General features: G+C 41.8%; 1 protein-coding gene across 2 annotated transcripts in view; it reads right to left on the bottom strand.

Annotated features, from left to right (window-relative positions):
• LOC103274056 (aromatase) overlaps positions 1 to 25,420 on the bottom strand; it is a 115,472-nt gene that overhangs the window by 2,590 nt on the left and 87,462 nt on the right. For both annotated transcript variants that reach the window (XM_008071528.1, XM_021719292.1), the window contains exons 3-8: positions 22,588 to 22,738; positions 12,641 to 12,795; positions 10,150 to 10,326; positions 6,877 to 6,991; positions 3,037 to 3,151; positions 2,441 to 2,603 (exon numbers count right to left, since the gene is read on the bottom strand). In XM_008071528.1, coding sequence (XP_008069719.1) covers positions 2,441 to 2,603; positions 3,037 to 3,151; positions 6,877 to 6,991; positions 10,150 to 10,326; positions 12,641 to 12,795; positions 22,588 to 22,738 — 876 coding nt within the window. The remainder of the gene's footprint in view (positions 1 to 2,440; positions 2,604 to 3,036; positions 3,152 to 6,876; positions 6,992 to 10,149; positions 10,327 to 12,640; positions 12,796 to 22,587; positions 22,739 to 25,420) is intronic.

The raw sequence follows: 25,420 nt of genomic DNA, 5'->3' as shown, positions 1-25,420 counted from the left end.
ATAACCTGGGGGATTTTGTAGAAAACCCTGGATTTCCAGAAAAATCAGAAGACTTGGTAACGCTGGACCCAAATTCCCACATGGCAACATTTGGCTGAAGTTGAGTGGCCAATCCCCTTCAGAAGTTGAGTGGCCAATCCCCTTCAGAAGTTGAGTGGCCAATCCCCTCCCTCTACAGCTCCATATAGGTCACACCCAGTCTGCTTCAAACATGTATCTGCCTGACCTCTGCGGTCTTCAAGTTTTTGTCCTTCCTCTATAAATTGTAGAGGACATTAATTCCCTTTCTTCACTTGTGAGCAAACTGGCACCGTAATCATTCCACAGATGGATGCATAGGTTGCTGTATAGTCAACGTGAGACTATTTAATGCATTTCAATGAAACCTTCTCTCTGGTTACCTGTGTAGTCATCTGCCTATACATGTCACTGATAGTCCCTCTGCATCTCATCAAGAATAACCCGTTGCTATCGAGTAATGAGCACGCCCCTCTACCTACCATAAAAGAATAGGTGCCTCAGATCAGTCTGGGTGAGCTAGGGATGACACCCCCACTGTCTCAGATTGGCCTGACACTAGTCAAAAGGGATTGGATTACTCCCAGACAGAGCGATGCTTCAGAGCATCTTCAAATGGGCTGATACTTTTGCAGAATCAAAATCAGCCCAAGGTCTTGAGGCAGCCCTGTCTCCTGTACAATCAAGCCATTGTGGAAAGGTCTAATTTGGTCAGAATGCCCGCTCTCACAGCCCTTTCTTTTATGTGTTGCTCTTCACATACTCAAGGGCCTAATGGGATGTGTGCATCCAGGGTGGGAAGACAGAAAGGGAGATGATGGGGAAGGTGACCAAGGGCACGCACTAGGAAGTAATTACCACATCTGTGTGTGGCTCACAGGAGGGAGCACAGCCGTATGTGCAAATTCTCTGCTGCTTTTCCATCATTGCAGAGGTCTGATGAAGTGTCAGGGGAACATCAAGAGGCACAAGCAATTTTCTTCTCAAGGAAATGGTACTAAATTTGTATTAAAGGCTTATGATCTCAAAAGTCAGTTTCCCCTTGTTTGCGGAACTCTTTCCTTTTATGGCACCCTCTGAGCTTGTTGACTTAGTTCTCTTATCCCACCAGCCCATGAGCCCCATGAGTGCAGGGATGGTGCTGGCTTGTTTGTGGCTATATCCCTGCCTTGGGCACAGAACCTGATAACCTGATAGGAGGCGCTTGAGAGAACATTCTGGAATTTGGAGCCCAAATGTTATTCTGGCTCCTTGCTCTCTACCTTGCCAGACAATTTCCCACTGATGTGATGCACCTGCAGATCCCTTATCTGATGTATTTAACCATTCTGTAAAATTTCCCCTTATTTTTAAGCAGCACGCAAATGGTTTAAAAAAGATGGTGTCCTTCCACAACCAAAGAATTTTTTCACAGGAATGCATAAAGAGAGTAGAGTCTGTATCATGTGATGTCTCTTCACATCTGTAAGAAATGTGTTCCTAAATCAATTACTCACATGAAGGAAGTTTCAAATAAGGATTTCAGCATTCCCCCATAAAGCAATTCTCAATTCTTACAAAGGTGGTGACGTAAGGAGGAGTGGGGTGGGATGATGCTGAGGCGGAGGCAGAGCAGTGAAGACACAGTGTTGAGGAGGAGCTGAGTGTGACCTGGGGTCCTTCTTGCAGAGGAGGAGGAGAAGGCAGGGAGAAGAAAGGGCCGGTCTCACTGAATTGGAGTGGAGGTAAAAAATACATCACTCTCCTGCCTTTGCTGGCACTCCTTCTGCTGCTGACTAGAACTTCATTTGTGAATTGGCTGCTTGAATCCCAGAAACATTGCTCTAAATGATAGACAAGTCATTTCCCTGGGTGGAGCCACAAAAACCTTTTGTAACTGATAAGGTAGGCAGAACATTAGACATGGTCCCATGTTTTTGTGAGACAGACAAATCCATTCATAGGTATGTGGTTGTATGCACATAGAGAAAGATCTTGAAGGACACACAGCAAACTTGTTAGCAGTGGTTACTACTGGGCGGTAGGGTTGAGTCCAGGGAGGAAAGTGAAGGGACGGAGGGGATGTCACTTTCTGCTTTATATATCTCTCTGATATTTGAATTGTCTTCAATGAGCATGTACAGTATTTGTTATTATAAAACGCTGAAAGAAGTATCTTTTCAACCCATCTGGCATAATCAAAGTGTGACAGAGTGGCTTGTTTATTGTTTTCAGTGGATTTTTAAAAGATTTTGTGTTTGGGCAAACCCTTTGGGTCCCCTCCCACTGCAGGAGCTTTTCTTCCTCTCAATAAATCCTACTTTCAAAGAAAAATAAATAAATAAAATATTTTGTGTTTGACATCAGAATCTTAGGACACAAGGAGCTGACATTCAAAAGGAATTGTTTTTTAAGCTCTATTATTTACTTGATAAATTCTCACCAATAACAGTCTGGATTTCCTTCATTAATGCCTCTTCAACCTGAGGATGCTGTGCAATGAGAAGCAGCATGAAGAACACAGAGATAGACATGGTGTCAGGCGCTGCAATCAGCATTTCCAGTATGCACTGGTTCACATTCTCTTTTGTCAGGTCACCTCGCTTCTGAACAATTGAAAGAAGAGGAAAAAGTGGAAAACTGAATCAAAGTTTCAAAAAATGAGGGGAGGTGACACTCAAGGGTGAACAACCTTAACAAAACGAACTTAAATAAATTACGGTCTCTGTGATTGACTATGAACACTTTATGTGGCAGTCTTCAACTGAAAGATGAGCAATTAAGTCAATTATGTAAATATTTAGTGTCTTTGGTTCCTCCTCTCCTGTTTTCATATTTTGTGTTGTGACACAGAATAGTTTCAATCCGAAAGGTCAGTCTCACTAGAATGTCTAATGGGCTGGGTATTATAGAGCTGCTAGAGAAAATATGTCAGAGCAGAAATATGCAACAATCGCAAAAGAGAATCTTTACACACCACACAAATGGTCATAACATGTGCTGTATGAGAATATGGTTAGTCCATATTATGGTCAGTACCTCAGCCAAAATCAATTCAGTAGCAAAGTCCATACACTCATCCAGCTTCTCCGCTGTAGAAATCCTGCGTCTTTTTTCGTCTATCAGAATGCCTAGAGCATCTTTCAACTCCTTGCTAGAAAAAAAAATCATCAAAATATAGTCTATTCGTATTCAGTTTAGACATCTAGCAAAACAAATTCACTTGCCATTTGTTTAAATAAAACGATCTGCTTTAATTTCATTGAAACTTCTGGTGCTCATGAATAAGTGAATTTCTATGTTATTTCTTCACAAATATCCTTAAATTACATATGCCTTATACTTTGTGTTAGGGTACCAGAGTTAGCTAAGATTTCTAGATGCTGGTAGCAAAATCAAACGACTTCTAGTTGAGGGTTAAGAACCGATACCAAAAGACTAAATCTAACCATGTTTTCCAATTTCTGACTGGGCAGGCGCAGTGTTTAAGTTAAAAACAAAAACCCTGCAATTGCTGTTAGTGGGGGGCACGCACCCTTCAGTTTGCCACAGGAACTTTCATTTCCCGTTGTTTTATATCCTCACAGTCCACTATTATTTGCCTAGCCCAGAAGACTGTTGAGTCTGATATTCATACCTGTAATCCCAGCACTTTGGGAGACTAAGGTGGGAGGATCGCTTGAGGCTAGCGTTCAAGACCAGCCTGGGCAACATGGTAAGACCCCATCTCTACTTAAAAAAGAAAAAAAAAAAAAAACCAAACCCAAAAAACCAGTAAACCCAAGTGACCAAGTATTAGTCTTGATATTTATTCACATGCCTTGTAGTTTCTGCCACATTGTAAACATTAGTATTTGCTGAATAAATACGTGTATGTATTTTGACAGTGTGTTTGAGGGAAGAGTACCTTGGACAAAGGGTCATGTTTTCTCTTTCTGTGTTGCCTGCTTTAGATCTCTATGCCATTCATCTCTTTTAAGAAGAGATCAGACTAGATTACCAATAAGGTCACTTTGAATCTAAATTCTGTTATTCTTGCCTCTGCCCTTAAGTGTATGTGTTCATTTTAAGTATATTGATCTAGGGAAAAATATTCTGATTACATGAAATGTACAATAAATCTTTTTTAAATTTCTAATTTACTTGGTCACCTGTACACTTAAATGTCCTGCTGATTTGTGCATTCACCAAATATTTGTTGAGCATCTCCTACAGATATTCATTCAGTTGGTGGGGTGTGATACCTCCTTCCTAGGAGGCTAAGAATGCTCATAGCATTCCTACCTGAGCAATTGCCCCCAAATGCTTTGGGAGGCATTGGAATAGCCCTACATTCTCAATTCTTAGAGAGTTCCTTGATGGAACTGGAGCCATTACTGAGCATTTACTTCCTCCCTGGGCTAGAATCCAAGGTTTTGCATGAGCCGACTATGAACGCCCACTGGGATCCCTTCTATTCAAGTGAAAAGTTGATCTTATAAAAATGTATGCATCTGAATGTATATGCCCTTCAAAACTGGGAGAATTGAGTTCAATGACAGTTTTCAGGAAATAGGAAGTCTCTGACTTGCAAACACATATTACAAGAAGGCATCTGTGAGTCTGTTGTTTGGAACTCTGAATACTTTTTGCACCAGGACAATGGTGGATAGGTTATCAGTCTAGCCTACAGACATCTATATAAGGTATTATTTGACTGGAAAAGTCTTCAACTTTCACAGTAAAAAGTAGAAATCAATACTGCTGTAATATTTGAAATTAAAAGAGTCAAACATATAAAATTGAATAGAGGTAGAGGTAGATTCTCAGTATCCTTCCCATAATTTTAAAAAATGTATTATCATTGTTGTAATGGCATGTTGGAGGAGGTTAAAAGAGTTTTCTAGATCTTTATTACTCTTGGACTTAGGGAATATAAACTAATGCACTAGCCATATGTTACATATAGAGTGAATTCTGTTGGGCCAATTTCTATAGAGACTTAAGAGAAACCATTATAAAATATAATGCAATAAATTTCTATGGACCTGCTGACCAAGACCAAGGTTCAACTAATGACCAAGAACTATATGATTATGTTATTTAGACCTCTACCACCACCACCAAATCTGATCACCATGAAGACACAAGTCCTTCATTTAATTGATTCAAGTCACGATAAGCTCTGGTGGAAAGGAAATGAAATATACAAAGAACCAAGTGTCTACAACATTCACCTCATACTCATCAACCATGGGAGAATATATAAAGCAACATCAAGTTGTCTTCCTCTTTAGAAACTAATATGATTGAACTTTAAATCCTCAAATAGAATAAAGATGGGTCTTCAGACAAGTTTGGGAACTTTTTTTTTTTAGAGTTGGAGTCTCACTCTGTTGCCCAGACTGGAGTGCAGTGGCCGCTCCTGGCCACCGCAGCCTCGACCTGCTGGGCTCCGGCGATCCTTCCCCCTCAGCCTTCCAAGTAGCCGGAATTACAGGCATGTGCTACCACGCCCGGCTGATTTTTTGATTTATTGTAGAGATGAGGTCTTGCTGCCCAGGCAGGTCTCGAACCCGCAGGCTCAGGCAATCCACTCACCTCAGCCTCCCAAAGGCGTGGGATTACAGGCTGAGCCACCGAGCCCGGCTAGTTTGGGAACTTTTTGAGTTGGAGTTTCACTCTGTCGCCCAGACTGGAGTGCAGTGGCCGCTCCTGGCCACCGCAGCCTCGACCTGCTGGGCTCCGGCGATCCTTCCACCTCAGCCTTCCAAGTAGCTGGAATTACAGGCGCGCGCTACCACGCCCGGCTAATTTTTTTTTATTTATTGTAGAGATGAGGTATCGCCTGCCCAGGCGGGTCTCGAACCCGCGGGCTCAGGCAATCCACTCACCTCAGCCTCCAAAAGGCACGGGATTACAGACTGAGCCACCGAGCCCGGCAGTTTGGGAACTTTTAAAGAAGGAGAACTTAAGATGGTCAGGGACATCTGAGTAAGATATAAACATATGGAAGGGACAACTAACACATTTAGTCCCCATTAGGTGCCATGCTCTATGCTTGCTTACATGACCTCATGAGCCTAAACCTCTATTCCAGAAAGTATGTTATGTTTTATTTTAATTAACTTCTCAAGACCATTTAGTTACTAAATGGTAGAGACGGGATACGCAGCAGGACTGTCTGCCTCTGGATCCCATGGGCTTTCCGCTGGAAGTGAGAGGTAGCAGTGTTTAGTGATGAGTTACTAACGAACACTTTAAAAACCCATGGATTCATCTGTAGGCCATTGTGCATTTGTCCAATTTTTCTACTGGACTAGTTGAAAACCAAGACAAAGCCATTTAATGACAGTTTCAGGGCACTCAAAACACAAGATCTATAACTAAAACCAACAAGAACAACAATAAAAACCACACATTTTATTGCCATTTATTATACTCAATATGAAAAAATTCTTTTGAGACTACTGTCAATTCTTACAAGTTGAATTATGTTAAATTCATTCAGAAACAATACAACTATAAATTAATTCTGTATTTCCAGTTTCTCTGTTAAGCAAAGAGAGTTTTGGAAGATATTAATGATAGGATTCATTAACCTTTCTCTTCAACTCAAAATATACTACAGTGTCCTAGTTCTAGAGATGAATGTCTTAGACCACACACTCAGTCCTTGTGCTAATAAGCTCCCAGGCCAAAGCCTTCTTTACTCTTTGGTCTGGCCAAATGCCTTCAAATTGCTATGAGAACTATTTCATCAGCAACTTAATAAACAGCTCCCTTGTGGGATCTAGAGAGGAGAAAACTTACTGAGGAGGCCAACAAAAAGAGCAAAGACACGAGGAAAAAAACCCCAACCAATTGTACTCATAAATCTTCCAAAGTTATGTTACTTACACAGACTTTTCATACTTTTTGTAGAGCCAAGAAATCTTAAAGAAGATGTCTGGTTTGAAAAGGAGAGCTTGCCACGCATCAAAATAACCCTGGATTTTAACCACAATAGCTTTTTCTGGGGAAAAAAAAAAAGAACAGAGCTGTTGAACAAAATGTGAGCTTAAGAAAAATCCCCGGAGCAGAGAACATTCCCAGTAGATTCTCCTACCAGCCTGGGGTTCTAAGCTGGCCAAGGTTTTACTTTCAGTAGAATGTTTTAGGCACGTGAATGCCACCAGACAAATTGAGTACTAATTTATTCTGCTTGACATCGAAACTGTTGAGTTAACCAGGGAGTTGCCAGCTTTCAAGTTTGTGTTGAGACACTGCTTAGAATCTCACATACCCCCCTTAGGCAGAGCCTCCAACTCCCCTGTTTTTTTGGACAAGGTAATTATGTTATGGCCTTGACTCGGCACCTGGGGGAGCAAAAAGTACAGCCTGCGCAGTAACTGACAGCCACACATGAACTGCATTTGGTGTTGGTAAGCAGGGCATTCATGGACAATCTACTTAGATTGTACACCTAATTAGTGGCTCCTAACCATGTGCTCACTTCATAGTGCTTTCTTCATTTTTTCCCGTAGTACTCATCACATAGCTTTCATATTTATTTCTATTCAGTCCAGAACGTAGAATTCATCTTAGTTTCTTCAGTGCCCTGTCCTGAGCCTCATGCACAGTTGGCTTTTAATGAATGCCCTTTAGTTAAACAGAATACTGGCTGAGCATGGTACCCTAGCACTTTGGGAGACCAAGGTAGGAGGATCGCTTGAGGCCAGGAGTTTGAGACTAGCCTGGGCAACATAGCGAAACCCCCGACTCTACAAAAAATTTAAAAAGTAGCCAGGTGTGGTAGTGCATGCCTGTAGTCACAACTTCTTGGGAGGCTAAGGCAGGAGGATAACTTGAGCCCAGGTGTTCGAGGCTGCTGTGAGCTATAATTGCACCGCTGTGCTCCAGCCTGGGTGACAGAGCTCCTGTCTCTAATAAAAACAAAGCAAAGCAAAACAAAAACCAGAATACTAGAGAGGAAAAAAAAACATTTTTTCAAATTATGCCAGGTCAATATGCAAAAAGGAAGAGAACTGACATTTATTTTCAACTGTTAAATACCAGTCATCATGTTAGGTGCTTTGTGAAAGAGATTTGTAATTTAATCCTCTTGCAAAAGAGTGGTGGTGTCATCATTTTGCAGTTGAAGAGACCGCAATTCACAGAAATCAAGAAACTTGCCCAACAACATCCAGTCAGTGTGGCAGGCAGGGCCTTAGACCCTGTCTGACCTCAGGGTGATGTCGTTTTCTCTTTGTTACACTGGGTACCTTAGGAACTTTGGGAGTTTAACCAGGACCCTGTGAAAAAAGAAATCAGCATAACTCTGTGTGGGTTATGCGGGTTCTCCAGCATCAAAGTCTGGATCCTTAAAGCAATAGAGAGATTTACAATTCAAGGCTGGGGGGGGGGGACCAAGAAGCCCAGACTTGTGAAATATGTGACTGTCAACTTTAGAAATGATGTCTGTAGAACAGGCACACGGGGGGAGTGGAGTCCCTGTCTGCAAGAAGATCGGGCAAGAGAGTGACTAGAAATTCAAGTGCATGGGGCCTCCCATCCAAATGGCAATCCGATGAAGTTTCCACAGCTCTTGTAAGGAGTAGTTAGAGGAGGGAAGATGAGGCAATGAGAGCTGGACAGGAGAAAGTGAGGGCTTACAGCTTGTCTATTTGTCCAAATGCTCACCTGGTTCTGGCGAGTGTTAAAAGGGTGCATGGTTCCCCTGCCTGGAGTATTCTTCCCTCAGAACTGTGCATGGCTTGTGGCCTGACTTCCTTCAAGCTAAGTTCAAATGTCTTCTCCATAGAGGCCTTTTCTGATCACCCTCTCCATGGCATCCATGCCTACTCCTAAGTGACTCCCTTCTTCACTTTCTGTCCTCTTACCCTGCTTTGTTTTTTTCTTCAAGGCAGTTATTATTGTCTAATATATTTTTAAATATTGACTTATTCTCATATCCACATCCCCCACTGGAATGTGAGTTCTCTGAAAGCAAGAACTTTCTCTGTCCTGTTCACTGCTCTATCCTCAGAACCTAAAACAAATAGTGATTAGCATAAAATAGGCAATCAATAAATATTTGATGAATGCATGTATGACTCAACATGCATTCAGGAAAAATAACATTAAACTGGGCATACTTAATGTCAATAGTAGAAAAAAATTAATGTAAATGATTAATGCTTTCTAAATTGATACATAATATACACACAAATTTAGGGGATACATGTGATATTTTGATACATTCATATAATGAATGATAATTAAGTCAGGGTAATTGGGATATTCCTCACCTTAAACATTTATCTTCTCTTTATGCTGGGAACATTCAAATTATTCTCTACTAGCTATTTTGAAATATACAATAGATTATTGTTTTCTATAGTCACTTTACTGATTTAAGACCTGAAGGTTAGGTCTTATTTGTTCTATCTGCCTGTATTTTTGTTCACTTCTCTTCATCCTCCCTCCTTCTCCTACCCTTCCTGGTCTCTGGTAACCACCAAACTACTCCTATGAGTAATGTTTGGGTTTTTTGGTGGTGGTAGAGTTATGTGCACATTTTAATATTCATTTCTGCATCATAGGGAGGAGAGTAGATTTTGAGTGAGAGATCTTGTTAGGATCGTTAGAAATATTAAGTGGCAAACATATACATAAAGCAATTTCTTAATACTGCTTGACACATAGGAGATACTGCACTAAAGCGAGCTATCACCATTATTTCCATCGACAACAGTGGCATTATTGTGATTTTTATTATATAAACCGTCAAAGTTTTTATCTTTAGTAGCTCTGAAGGAGGGGTGTATATGTGTGTATATATCATACCCTAAAGAATGGTTGGAAATGGCAAATATATCAGCTTGATTGGTGGTAGGATAGGTTATGACCAAATGAACTGATCACATTTTCTAAGCTTCAACTGTGGGTAGAATCCAATTTCCTAGAGAAAAAAGGAGAGATCCAAAAGAAATAGAAGGTGGCCCCTGCATTATGGAAATTTATAAGTGAATAAAGCAGAAATACTAGAGAAAAAAACTTAGGGACGTTTAGAAATGTTTAAACATGAGCAATATACAAAATGGCATGTGTTGACTTTAGTCTGCTATCTCGCCCAGCCCCTTGTTCAATAAAGGGCAGAATGTCTAATCATGAGAATGAAAATCTCAGTACCGTCCAAGGGGATCCTCAAGAAGAGCATGTTAGAGGTGTCCAGCATGATGCATCGCATGAGGGTCAACACGTCCACGAAGCCTGATGGATCAGTCACCTCCTCCAACCTGTCCAGATGTTTTTTTAAGGATTCCACACAGATTGCCATCATCTGAACAAGGCCAGGGCCTGACAAAGCTGCAGGGTACACATTAGAGAATCAGCCATCACGGAATCCAGGGCACAGACACACACAATCAGGCTATTTTGGTTTTAATGTCGGAGCTTAATTGTCCACGATTTTTAATTTAATAATATGGGGGAAATTTTCATATTTTTAATGCTTTTGTGTGTTCTCCTAATTTTCTATAAGTATGTACTACCTTTATGTTTAAGAATGAATGAATGAGTAGATGAAAGAATAAATGTTATTTTAGATAAACTAAAAAATTAAACTTTTGTCATGCTCTGGCAAGTCATTTGTGAGATTGCAATTGAAGCTTTTAGTACTTGTGTTCATAAATCACAAATCTGGAATTTTTCATGTTTATTGTATATATTTCCCTCTAAAGATGGCTTGGATTTGGCCAGGGTCATATTTATTTTATATTTTAACAAATGGCAGGATATTACTAAGAGACTATTCAAATTGGATCCTAACTATTTGACCTAAGGTGTTTTCTGTTTAATTGTAGATTATATGTGTAAAGTGCAAGTTTTAGAAATCACCAAAATGTCCTCATACACCTGAGTTAAATGATAAGTAAAATAAAACATTCCTATGGAATCTTAGAGTATTATTTCATTTGTTATTCACAATAGCTCTAGAGTGAAAGTTTTATAATATTTATCACCCTCTGTGGATAAGAGAACTGAAGTTCATTAAGGCGAAGCAACTTGCCCAACTTGTAGCTAGTTGCAGTGCTGGGAGTTGAACCGATCACCTATAACACTAAGTTTGATATTTTTTCCATTATTTCATTCTGCAGTTTTGTAAAGCATAGGGAGATTGAGCTGCCCAATATGAGTGGTAGACAAAATAATAGCTCCCTAAAGATATCTGGGTCCTAATCCCCAGAGCCTATTAATATATTACCTTACATGAGAAAAGAGTCTTCACAGAGATAATTAAGGTGGAGGACTTTGTGATGAGATTGTTGTGGGTTGTCTGGGTGGGATCAACACAATCATGAGTCTTAAAAGCAAGGAAGCTTTCTCAGCTGAAGTCAAAGTCAAAAAGAGATGTGAGATAGAAGAAGGGTCAGAGAGACGTGCTGTAAAAAGGACTTAACCCACTGTGGCTGGCTTTGAAGCTGGAGGAAATGGCCACAAGCCAAGGAATGTAGGTGGACCATAGAAGATAGAAAAAGCAAGGAAAGAGATTTTCCCAAGAGCCTCCAGAAAGGAACATAGCCTTGCTGATGCCTTGATTTTAGTTCATGTCCGAACTATAAGACGATAAGCGTGTTATGTTAAGCCACTTAGTTTATGGTAACTTGTTACGGCAGCAATAGGGTCAATAGAATTGGGGTCTACATGAAGAGTTGTGCTGAGTCTTGGTGAAGGGCAGCTCTGCAGAGTGGGTTCAACATTCAGTGGGCACAGGCACCAGTATAGCTCGCCCTGTCTTAGCTGCCACGTGGAAAGTGGCTAGGTTCTCTGCACAGGCTGGTTGGAGGGAAGAACATGGATGGAGAGGGCCAGACCTAAAACCATCTAGCCCCAGATTCCATCACTGACAAGGCTTCCAGGACATGATTATCTTTCTTGAGGCTTGATGCAAACTAATGTCAAGAGTTTGCCATGTATACCCCCAGCAGCTTCATTTCCAGCATGATATGGTAATGGGGGAAATCCTTGGCTGGAGTTGGGTCTTGGCTCAGCCATTGCTTACTATGTTGTCTGGGTGAAAACTACAACCTCTCTGAGATTTTATTTTCTCAATTATACAACTCAGAGTATATATGAGACTGTTCTGCTCAGCTCTAAAATTCTCCAATTTCATTTACACACCGCTTTCTGCTAAAACATCCAGGCTGTCAAAGATTTAGCAAACATACTGTTTGACCATGTTGAAGTCACAAATATGACTGACACACTACATTCTTAATTGAAATGACACTAACTGTACAGCCCTCATCTCTTTTTTACATCCATGAAATTGCTTTGCACATCAACAGGGAGAAAACAATTTGTTGTGATGGAAAAAATGGAGGTTCTGGGCTTGTATCCTAGGCCACTGTTTCCTAATGTTGAGACCTTGGGCAAGTTACTTAACCTCTTTATGCCTTAGTTTTCTCATCTGTAACAGTGTTAGCCACATGGGGTTACTGTGGGGTAAAAATATCAAGTGCTCAGAACAGTGTCTGCTATAGAGTAAAAGTATAATGATGTTAGCCCTTTCTCCTATTATCATCATTTCAAAAGTGTGATGCAGTAAAATATAAAATACAATTTCAAAAAAAGACACACTTGTAACCAGAAAAAATAAGGTAGCCGGGAACCTGCTTACCTTTCATAAAGAAAGGTCGAGTTACTTTCCAGAGGTCTGTATTGTTGTTAAATATGATGCCGTTCTCATGCATACCAATGCACTGCAACCCAAGTTTGCTGCCGAATCGGGAGACATAGTGACTGTGCTTCATTATGTGGAACATACTTGAGGACCTGAAAAGAAAGCAAACTTTGGTGTTAATTCTTAAAAGTCAGAAGAACTCATAATGATGCATTTTGACTATGAGGTGGCTCTCTTGACAAATGCATGTTGATCCAAATGCAGTGCATGATTTCTAGTATTCAGGTTTAAGAAGTGCTTCTGTCAGCATGAGAGTATCCTGTTTCAGTGAATCATTTCTGCCTACTAACTCTCTGATGAACATCATAAAAGATAAATACACACACACACACACACACATACACATACACATCATTCCTTTTAATCTTTTTTCTCTAATTTCAAGTCACCACAATACTACCCACTAGTGGAGTCACAGCCATAGACTGTTAAGAAGCTGCATAACACCAGAGTCAGGAAAGCCTTCAGCCTCCCAGGAACTGTCCAGCTCCACTCCAGACAGTGCCATCCTCTGCAAAAGTAAGACACAGAACTGGAATTTTTGGAATTACTGAAGTTTTGCTTTATTAGTTTGGAATCGGCCATTTTTCTTAGTATCACCCAACTCCAGTCTGTAATCAGGCCTGGCCCCTGATCTGTATCAGTCTGGGGCAGTATCAGTCTGGGCTTAAAGATCTCCGTGGGCACTTCTTCTGGTCCTGGGCCTGGCTGGGCTGGCATGGAAGGTTTCCTGTGGTGGTAAGAGACTCTATCTTACGGCTCTGTGTTCCATCATGACTCATCAAGGTGCTCTCTCATGATGTAAAATGAGTCATTAGTGCCATTTGCATGATGTTCAAAAGCGCAAATTCAGGATAGCATATACCAAGTCATTGTTATTTTCTTAATTTCAGATAATGTTTTTTTCATTAATTTTGATGGACTTGATATTTACAATTATACAGATTTGTATATATTTACTAAAACTTTGGTCCTTCCTCCCTACTTCTCCTGGAAATTTTGTTTCTTCACTGTAAATTCTCCTGTGGAGGTTTTCAGAACACACAACCCTCAAAGACTGGAGTGGCTACGATTGTATAAGCAGCTGGTTCTCAAACCAGGCTGGAGAGACTGTCCTGCCTTTTGTTCCTCCCTCTCAAAGTTGACACTTGGCACCTAAAAGATGCCTTTGCCTTAGTGAGGCTGTTCAGTTAACACCGGCTAAAGCACACTCCCAGAGAAGACTCTGGGCCAGACGAATACTGCTCTGGCTGAGTGGATTAGGCTATGGGCAATACTAATCAGACTCTCATTTGTGATGTGTTCCACAGTCTGACTTAAACTTTAAAAGCAAGCCCCTGAAATAATGATTGTGCCAAAAAATAGGAACAGAATTATTATTATATGTTATTTATTTACTTGATATTTATTTTAGGACAAACCCCATTTTCAAATTAAAACACTATCTGTTAAGTCAAATATTCTCTTGATTTGTCAAGAGATAATATTCGTCACATAATCTTAAGTTTGGACAAGCTTTTCTCTTCCTAGCACAAAAACAAAAACAAAAATCCGGATACTTCAACTGGAATTCCAGGGAATTAATCTGACTGACAGTTCAAATCTTGTCCTATATAGAAAAATCACGCTATAGGAAGGACTGAAATTCTTACTTATTAAAATATTTGAAAACTCTAGCTTTTCTTGCCTTCTCCTACCTAATTCTATAATTAAGACAGAAAGTAAGTACTTTATATATTCTTTGTTCGCAAACTTGTATCTAAAAATTGTAAGTATTTAGAGAATAAACAGAACACTATTTTCTGTTCTGACCCCTAGGGCTTTAGTAGACCGAGTTGATCATATTGGCTTGTCCATTTCGATTAAGGAATGCTTATTAATTTGAATACGAGAGTAAGAAATGCCAAACATACACCCAACTAAATGTTTGCTAGTCAATAAGAAATAACTTTTAAAATTCATGTGTCCCTTAGGGGGCGCCAACATCTCAGCTATTTTGAGTCTGAGGCTCAGACATGACAAGGGACACAACCAATCAGACAGAAGTGATACAGCAACGGAAGTACGATGGGCCACCGAAGAGCAACTTAAAACAAGATCACGCATCAAAATTAGGCTGGATTTATCTAACCAGAATAAATCAGGAAAGTAAATAAGAGAAGGTTGTTGAACAATTAGGCACCTCTGTCCGGAGCCCCTCCACACAGTCAGGCCAGCCTGCAGCATTGTTGGAAGGAAATGTTACGCGGACTGTTGGGGAGATTGAGGATTTCCTGCCACTGAGGAGAGACCAACAGAGTCCCCAAGCTCAGAAGGGACAGTAGGCAGTATAAGGTGTCTGGACACTAGGGCCATTACTCCTTTTTAAACATGACTGAAGTCAAAAGACATCTCCAAAGATGGCAAAGCTACATTGTCTATTCAAAATGAAAAGCAGCCAGGAAGTAAGCTCTTAGGTGGTAAGGAGGAAGCCACCTCACTTGTAACTTAAACTTCTCACCCACCTGTGGCCAGGTTCAACAGTGATAAGCGCTGGAAATATGGGGGAGGCCATTCATGGAATAATTGGTGCCAAACACTTAAAAACACTTGCCTTGTGAGGACCTATTCTGTGCTCGAGACTCATGTTCCATCAATCCTATCACCTTTCACGGTCCTTTGCCCCTCTAATGATTTTACTTATCCAGCTTAAGTTATAGGTAACTGCAAGAGATAGTCTTTATTACAGAGAGACCTGACTGTAACCACCCAAACCAAGTGATCAAATTTAGCATTACTGCCAGTGGGACAATCTGTTATTCGTCTCCTGATGTGAGGAGACATGAAGTGCCTAGTACTACTGATAAAGTGTTACTGCAAAAATGTATAACCCCAATTTAACAGAGCCTTTGGACCGAATTTTCAGTTTATCAGAAATATAGGAAATAGAGGAATATATTAGATGACTCCATGATGAAACAAATAAAGAAATCCAGTGTGGGATATCTTATATGATTATCTAGCCTGGTCTCTTCAAAAAGTCAGTGTCATAGGAGGAAAAGCAGCGGGACTGCTCTTTCAATTTTCCTGTTTATTTGAAAATATTCTTAATAGAATGTTGGAGCCGGGCTTGGTGGCTCAGCCCGTAATCCCAGAGCTTTGGGAGGCTCAGGTGAGTGGATTGTCTGAGCCCGCGGGTTCGATACCCGCCTGGGCAACTTGGCGGGACCTCATCTCTACAATAAATCAAAAATTAGCCGGGCGTGGTAGCGCGCGCCTGTAGTTCCAGCTACTCGGAAGGCTGAGGCAGAAGGATCGCAGAAGCCCAGCAGGTCGTGGCTGCGGTGGCCGGGAGCAGCCACTGCACTGCAGTCTGGGTGACAGAGTGAGACTCCAACTCAAAAAAAAAGAATGTTGGAAAACATTTTTATTGCCAATAATTAAAATTAAAATATCCTTCCTTGCATCCTCAACTCCATTGACCCTCTCCTTGCTTTGTCGTGGTAGTCTGATAAAGCCTCAACTCCAGCTAAGTCAAACTCTTAGCTGATTGCGTGCTTGCACTTGGCAGCTGGATTGGGCTAGGAAAAAAAACAGGTATACATGTGCACATGTGTGTATGCATGCATGTGCTTACGGTGCATGCGCATACACACACACACACACACACACACACACACACACACACACACACACACACACACACTTACTGACAGGTCTCAGTTAAATTCAAGTGGGCCCTAAGTGCAGCTGGCAATTCTACTATATTTCTCTAGTCCATTCACTCTCTCGCTCTTCTAGATGACAGTTATATCCTCCCCACTCAGTATCAGTTGAAGACTTTATTTCCTATTTTCCTGAGAAAATAGAAGCAACTATAATACAAGAGAATCTCCACAAGCCACAGCTACTAAAATCTGTGCCCATCTATTCAACCTTCCTTCGTGTTACCATGGATGAGCTTTCATGTCTGTTCAAGGCCAATCCGTCTACTTGTCCCTGGGGACGCCTTCATGTCTCACCTGCAACATCCCTTCCTTCTCCTCCATCAGCAATTTTTCTCTGTACTTGATTGTCCCCCCACAACTCACATGCTGTACTTTCTCCTATCTTAAAAGTCAAACTCCTTTGCCAGCACGTCTCTTTCAACCACTTTCCCATTTTCTACCTCCTTTATGGCAAACTCCCTGGATGAGTCCTCTACACTTGCTGCTTCTGAGTCTTCCTCCCATTCTCTTCTCTGATCAGACTTTTGCCCCCACCACTCCATTGAAACAGCTTTTTGTTAAAGTCAGCCGTGACCTTCCTGCTTCTAAATGTAGTACCCAAATCTCCATGCATTCACGTGGCCCATCAGCAGTATTTGACATGGTTCACAATGTCCTCCCTGATATGCATTCTTCACCTAGCTTTCAGACTCCCACACTCCTGGTTTTCCCTTTTCTGTCTGGTTGCTCCTTCTCTGTTTCCATTGCTAGTTTCTGACCCTTTTACACTGAAGGGTGTCAAGGCTCAGTCCTCCTTACTCATCGTCCCACTCGGATGTCTATTAGGCCTGTCAAATCTAGCATGTCTGAAATAGAATCCTGGCCCCTCTCTTTCCTATGCCTGCTCCACCTATCTTAGGACACACTGTGTCCTTTTCTTCCAGGTGTTCAGGGCAAAACTGGGCAGCACCTTGACTATTTTTTTTCTCTGACACTCAACATCCAATCTGTCAGGAAGTTTGTCGGTTTTGCCTTTAAAATATGCCCAGAATTTGCCTTTAAAATATCACCTTATCTCTTATCACCACTACTGCCACCCCTGGACCAGCCACCATAATCTCTGGCTTAACTGTTCCCTCTACCTCCGTCCCTTTTCCCCTTACGGCTGTTCTCAATAGACAGCCAGAGTGATTCCACCGAAACACGAATGAGACAGATGTGCCACTCTCTGCTCAAACTCTTCAATGACTTCCTAACGAATGCAGGGTAAAAGCCAGAGTTGTTACAGTGGCCTGTGTTTGGTACCCTATTACCGCTCTAATCTCATCTCCACCATTCTTCCGCTCAATCACCCTGGTAACCTTAAACATTTCAGAAAGTCGCCCATCTCAGGACCTTTGCCCTTGCTGTTCCTTCTGTCTACGGTGCTTTCCCTCTAGAACTCTGCAGGACTCATGTCCTTACTTCCTTTAGATCTTTATTTAAATGCTATCTTCTCAATGAGGCCTGCCTGAACCAACTATTTACAATTGCATCCCTAACCCTACAACTGGCCCTCCCCATTCCCCTTCTCTATTTTTTTCCCTATATGTAACACACATCTACCTGATAATATTGTGACCAACTATCCCAGTTTGCCCAGGACTGTCTCAGTTTCAACACTGAAAGTCCCAGGCAAACTGAGGCAGTTCGTCAACCCACTGATACACTATTTATTTTACTTGTTTGTTGTTATTGATACGGTTAACAATATATTGCTCCACGAGGGTAGGGAATTTAGGCTGATTTGGTCATTGCTGTATTTCCAGAGCTCAGAACAATACCTAGCATACATAGTAAGTTCTCAATAAATATTTGTTTAATGAATGAATGGAGAGCCAATAATGACTATTATAAATTAGAATCATCCAGTGCTTATCATAAATTCTCAATAAATGTATGTTCAAAGGATAAATCCCCTGTACAAATATAACTCTAATTAGTATGTTAATCGCTAATAGGCATGCAAATATAACCCTGATTAGTATGCTAATTGCTAATTCTCCTTTAAGGATGCTACTTAAATTCTTTTTATTTTTTTGTTTTCATGGCAAAAACAAATCTATATACATACAGTGGACATATAGTGCCCTATGCAGCATTTGCAGCCACTCCTTAACTTGGATCATGCCTGCCTGGGTAGCTTCCAGGGAAACTGTGCACACGTTGTCTACAGTGGGCCAGATGGACTTCACTCAGAGCCCCCAAGTGGCTCAGACAGCGACTCACCTGCACTCAGGCCTGGCTTCCTCCCCTGAAGTTCTCCAGCCCCCACCACTTTGGGACAAGGCTTGTTGGAAAAGTTCGACCATAATTTCTGCACAGTTATAATGACTACAGACTTCAAACTTTTCAAAAGAAAAATAAATCTGGCAAACTATTCAAATAAAAATAAAAAGCTTTCCGAGGTCCAATGGGGTCTTTTCAAGAGGTACGGGTAGTGCTGGAAGGGACCTGAAGAGCTGAAGAGCAGGCAAGGAAAGGAGATGGGGACAAACATGTCCTATTCCCGCGGGGAGCTCAGCCTTTAACAACAAAACTGAGCTGCCCTGAGGCAATTAAGGAGAACACAAAGACTCCACAAGTGAAAAGCCTGAGAGGACAGGACAAGGAGAGAACTGGGAGAGCTGGGGGAGGGGTGGGTGGGTTGTGTCTGCGTCTCAGTGTGCACCAGAGGCACAGCGTGAACCAGAGGCCGACTGTACCTGATTTGGTCAGGGGCCTTCAAGTCACTTTCCTAATTAAGACAAGCAGAGTGGTCAGATGCCCCCCGACTGTGACAAGGATACTACCTCAGGAATTGTCTTTGGCATTCAGGGAATTTATCTGATGACCTGAGAATCTAGTATCTGAAAGTGAATTTTGTCCTGGTATTCTGGTCCTTTCTCAAATCTATCATTCTCTACCTCAATTCTAGTCTGATACCACTGCCATCTTAGCTAGACTCAAAGGTCATACAGTAAGACACAACCGCTCCAGCCCTGCTTAGCTATCTCCCCAGCCAGATAGAAGCCCTCTTGCCCCTGAAGCCTCTTCCTCCTCCCCTTTCTCTAGGTGGGAGGCTCTCAACTCTGCAGCACCCTGGAATCACCTGGGGAGGGTTAAACACTACTGATACCTGCCTCATACACCTGAGATTTGACCTAAATGCCGGGGTGCAGCCTGGGCAATGGGACTTTTAGAAGCTCCCTGGGCGACGCTAATGCACTACCAGGGTGAGAACCACTGCTCTAGGTGGTGAACTACAGGTAGATATTCTTTTGAATAAATATGGTGAGGGTCACTTCACCTGTCTACTGGGGCAAACAGGTGACAGGGAAGGCAGACACCCTGTTCAGGAGGACTGGAAGGCACTTGCTGTGATGGGGAGATGGAAGAGCAGGGGTGAATATCCCAACCTCCAAACCCAAACACCATCGGTTCCAGGACATTTGTGAGACCATAGCCGGTTGTCAAAGTGACTCGGATATATTGATTTTTTTAATGAGAGCATATCTAGAACACAACCCACTCGCCCCTCCTCCAGCTCTCCCAGCTCTCTCCTTGTCAGGTCTTCTCAGGTTTTTCACTTGTTGGAGGCTTTGTGTTCTTAATTTCCTCAGAGCAGCTCAATTTTGTTGTTAAAGGCTGAGCTCCCCTTTTTCAAGAACATGTCAGGTTGGGGGTGGTGGCTGTAATCCTAGCACTTTGGGAGGCTGAGGCAGGAGGATTGCTTGAGGCCAGGAGTTCTAGACCAGCTGGTGCAACATAAAGAGACCTCACCTCTACAAAAATAAAAATAAACCAATTAGCCAAGTGTGATGGTGCATACCTGCACTCCCAGCTACTTGGGAGGCTGAGGTGGGAAGGATCCCTTGAGCCCAGGAATTTGAAATCGCAGTAAGCTATGATCATGCCACTGCACTTGGCTGGCCAGAGATCAATGGACCAGGAGAAGTAAAATGAAAGAGTAATGTTGATCTAGTCATTAGAGCAATAGTTCTCAAACTCGAATGTGCAGCAGAAGCGCCTTGGAGAGGCTTGCTAAAACAGACTGTGGGGTCCTACCCCCAGACCTTCCTATTTAGTAGGTCAGGGTAGGGTCCAAGAATGTGTATTTCCAACGCGTTCCCAGGTTTGTGGATGCTGCTGGTCGAGGGACCACACTTTGTGAACCACTGTGTTGGAGCAGTTCATAATGAACCTGATAAAATGACATTTCCACATGAAGCTATTGTATAAACGTGGTCTGACTTAGCTACTCTTAAAAGTGCTACAACAAGAAAGTGAATGAAATAGAAAAAGCCCAGGCAAACATTGAGATACTGGATAGATCCAAAATAATATTACTACATAGTTTGAAATATTTGGAATATAACATATATTTCTCCCCTGCTCCCTTCTTTCAGTATTGGCTTCAGAGAATTGAACTTTGGGGATACTATGATATTTTATAAAATGATATATATAATCTTGGCCTGAAAAAATGTAAGTAGTTCCCAGAAAGGCTTCACTTAGTTTGAGCAATAGTCTGTGTATCTGAACAAATAATTCTAACAAATCCAGAAAACACCCTGGTCAAATTTTAGTTTACGGGTAAATTTGTCAGGTATTATAAATATAAGAACTTATGAATGAGACAGTGCTGGCAGATAGCTTTGCGAAAAGTCTGTTAAAGATAGCTGAAAGACTAGTGATATATGCCCTTTGAATTTTTTCATTTTCTAAGACCAATAAACAAGAAAACTTGTATTTCACGGAAAAGTTCTTTACCACCAATGCATATTTGGTTAACTCTAGAGTGAATTCAATCTGCTAGTTATCTGGAAAATATAACACAGAAAGAAAGGACATCATTTTTAATGGGCAATAATGTTCCTGACTTATTTAACCTCATTCAGCTAGAACACTGGCACCAAGTATAAGTTTGAATGGGAGAACAGCATATGAATGGCTACTTTTTCTGCTTTCTGCTCTTTTATTTCTTCTTTTTTCCCCCCTTTAATCAGACTCAGTCAAGATCAGTTTACTATCTGCTCATTTAGAAGTTCTCAGTAGCCTGGTGTGAAAACGTATTAGCAAACTGCTAATCAGATACTTTTGTCTTAGATTTTGTTTGTTTTAGAGATGAAGTCTCATTCTGTCATCCAGGTTAGAATACAGTGGTGTCCTGGATTTTATTTTTGTTTTTTATGGCCTTTTTTTTGAGTCTGGGTCTCACTCTGTCACCCAGGCAGGAGGGCAGTGATACAATCATGGTTCACTGCAGCTTTGACCTTCTGGACTAGGCGATCCTTCCACCTCAGCCTCCCTATAGCTAGTCCTATAACTAGGACTATAGGCATGCACCACTAGGCCTGGCTAATTTGTTTTTGTTTTTGTTTTTGTGAAGATGAGGTCTTCACTATGTTGCCTAGGCTGGTCTTGAACTCCTGGGCTCAAGCAATCCTTTCCCTTTGGCCTCCCAAAATGCTAGGATTACAGATGTCAGTCACTACACTTGGCTGGTTTTGTTCTTTTTAATGTTTACTTAAAGATAAGTAAACCAGCAGGGCTCAGTGGCTCAGCCTGTAATTCTAGCACTTTGGGAGGCCGAAGGGAGTGGATTGCCTGAGCCCACAGGTTTGAGACCAGACCGGGCAACTTGGCGAGACCTCATCTCTACAATAGATAAAAAATTACCGTGCGCCTGTCATTCCAGCTACTTGGAAGACTGAGGCAGAAGGATCACAGGAGCCCAGCAGGTCAAAGCTGGGGTGGCCGTGAGTGAACCACTGCACTCCAGCCTGGGCTACGGAGTGAGACTCCAACTCAAAAAAAAAAAAAGATAAGTAAATCTTCCTTACAGATAAGACTAAAAATCTTTGGAAAGCAGAAAGGATAATGCCTCTCCCTAAAGTATGCTTTGTCAAAATCAAATTATCTGGATTCTAAGTATCCATGTTCACTGCTCACAGAGATTTTGAATACTTTCCCAATTCTCCAGAGTTCTTTATCTGTATATCTCTGGCTTTAATCCAAGCAAAATCCAATTATTCTATCCACAATGTCAAATTTTTACCTGGGAATTGAGGTAGCCTTAGAAACAAACGCATCAAGATATTAAAAATACATTTCCTAAATAGAAAAAAACAAAAGCCTTGATTTGAAAAGTATGTCTTTGATTATTAACAGACTCACTTGCTAATGATGAGGGTTTCTTCCCCACATACCCAGACTCTCATGAATTCTCCATACATCTTGTTGTAGTAGTTGCAGGCAGCACCAATCCCCATCCACAGGAATCTGCAGTGGGAAATGAGGGGCCCAATTCCCATGCAATAGCCAGGACCTAGGAAAGTCATCAGATCACAGTCAGCATCTGAGCCACACCCAGAATAGCAACTGCTTTGTGGTACTACTGTTTTTCTTCTTTTATATCTAGTTCTTTACATCTTTGGATGTATATCTCTGAATCACCAATGAAGTGATTTAAAACAAACAATCTTAACATGAAGCTCATCACCCCTCCACGAATAAAAAGTAGTTCAATATCCACACCATACTAGTTTTACTTTGCGTCAATCATTTAAGTCCAAATGAACTGGGGTATGTGTGCTATTTCTGCCTATGTTAACCAGTGTCAACAAGTTTCAAATGCAAAACTTCTAAAAAGCAGGGGAGTAATTGTCACAAGATCTAGGAAAGTGTTTGCCTCCAGGGCGAGGGAGAGAGTCATTGAAAAGGCAAAGGAGGGCCCTCTGGAATGTGGCTAGCATCCTATTCCTTGTACTGCACTGTGATGGCAAATTTATCATCACATTGTGCATTTTTCTGTGAGATGTTTTCTTGGTAGGGAAAAGAGAAAAGTGGTACCCAGGGCAGAGTGCAGCATCTGGAGGGAAAAGACCCCCGTTTAAGGCTGGGCACGGCTGTGTGTCCTTGAGCAAGGGGGTGCTGCCAGGTGCCAGGTTACTGTGAGTTCTGGACACACATCAGTGGACTGGTGGCAACTTTGTAGAACTGAAACTTACAGTCCCCAGTAGAAATGACTCTTCCCTCCCCCAGACTTTCCTACCCGCTCCCTGGCACCAAGTCATTTGCCCACGTGTGCCCCTGCCTGTCTTTGCCATTTCCTTGGAGTCCTCTCAGGGAAGAAACCATATCTCTTTCTTCCCCCCACCGCCCCTAAGCACCTGATATAACAGGGCTTCTCAGTAAAGATGGACTGAAGAAGCTTAGATATGAGCCCCAGTTTCCATACTTACTAGCTGTGCAGCATCTACTCTGAGTCTGATTTTTCATCCACAAAATAAGCATAAACACACCTACCTCACCAGAGAAAATGGGCATTAAACTACTTTGTAAACTGTAACTTACATAAGGCCTTTTAATCATTATACCTGTTTAACTCCCTTTGGCTTTCCCTGTCCCTGAGTTTCCCCCAAACCAAGAAACTAGAGAGCCACTGATTCAAGGGAGCTGGTAGGAATTCAGGAGTATTGATTGACAAGAACCACCCTAACAAGGCCAATGTTCTCGTCTTCCTACGCCCAGCCAGAAACTGTGGGATCCCACAGCCTGCCACTAGAGGACCCTAACCAGAATAAAACTAGAAACTACCTGGCAGTAAAATGATCATCCACCTGCCTGTGAGGACTTCTGGGTTGTCCCTTGCACGCCTGCTTTCCTTCCGGCTAGGGAGCTGACAAACCATTTTTCTTCCCTGGGCTTGTAGAATGAGGAGTCTGAACTCTGTGGGACCACCTCTCTGGGCCTCAGTTTCTCCTTCTATCAAATGAAGGGGTTAGGTTCCTATCTATGACTCTCAACATTGGCTGCTCATGAAAAAATCTCTGGGGAGATTTTTGAAAATATCAACTGGGGGCTCTACTTCAGACAAAGTTAAGAGTCATTGTGTTACATGATATACCTGTCAGTGTGTTAGCATAATGTTCCTGGCCCAGTTTAATGTTCAGTGGATAGAGGGAGGTGCTGCCTAGGCTTCTGATCCAGAGCTTCAAGGGTGCCGGTTTTCATGACTGCCCCTCATATGCTGACCTCCTCACTCAAGGGTCCGTGGGAACTCCACCAGTGCTTGCAGCACAAGCATCTGGAGGGCCTTTTTCTTTTTTTGAATGCAATATTCTAAGCCTGAGGAGTCTGATTCAAAATGTCTGGGGCAAGACCCAGGAATCTGAAATGTTAATAAGATCTTACCTCCTGGGTGATTCTTACATGTACTAAAAGTTTGAGAACCTGAGGTTTAGTGGATGGTTATCACTGAACTCTCTCTCCTTGCAAGGTTTTCTGATAATACAAATGAATTGGACTTTATCATCTGGGCCTATGAAGGGAAGAAGAGGAAAGACATTCTATTCCTCCTCACCTTCCCAACATACACTCACCTCATCCCTACCATTCATTGACCCTGACCTAGGAGCCCACCAGGGGGAGGAGAAATTCAGCCATGAAGGGGCAACACTGGGAAAGAGAGTTCATGTTAAAGACCAATGAAGAGTCACCTCCCAGCTCTGAGCCTTCCTTCTCCAGAGAGGACGCCATCAGGGAGCAGAGAACAAAATTAATGAAATGTTCGGTTAAATGAGGCACTAAAATAATCGAAAATATCGGGCTGACTCAGACAGAGAGATGGGCAATTATCTGGAAGATGGTAAAGAGAACCCAGAAATGGAGCACTTTATACCAGCCCCATGCTCCTACTCTTGGTCACACTGAGATGAGGCCCACTATCCTTGCAGGTGTACATGAAATACATCTTGAAATAAAACCTCATTGGATATCTTATAGAATCGGAAACAGATGTCTGCAATGAAAACTAAAGAAATAGTCTAAAATGTCTCATAATTCTGGATTAATCTGATATCTGATAACTGCAGCAGTAGTGGTGAAATATCTGATAACTGCAGCAGTAGTGGTGGGGTTTCCTATTGGAATTATCTGGATAATTAAATTGTTCTCTACTTTTGGTGGGAAACAGACCTTGTTGAAGATCCCATCAGGGTGTGGCGTT

Source organism: Carlito syrichta, unplaced genomic scaffold (genome assembly GCF_000164805.1).
Source record: "Carlito syrichta isolate Samal-C Ts95f unplaced genomic scaffold, Tarsius_syrichta-2.0.1 Scaffold314363, whole genome shotgun sequence".
NCBI classification, from domain to species: Eukaryota; Metazoa; Chordata; class Mammalia; order Primates; family Tarsiidae; genus Carlito; species Carlito syrichta.
The sequence above is the reverse complement of the archived record's forward strand: the minus strand, read 5'-3'. Positions and strand labels throughout refer to the sequence as shown.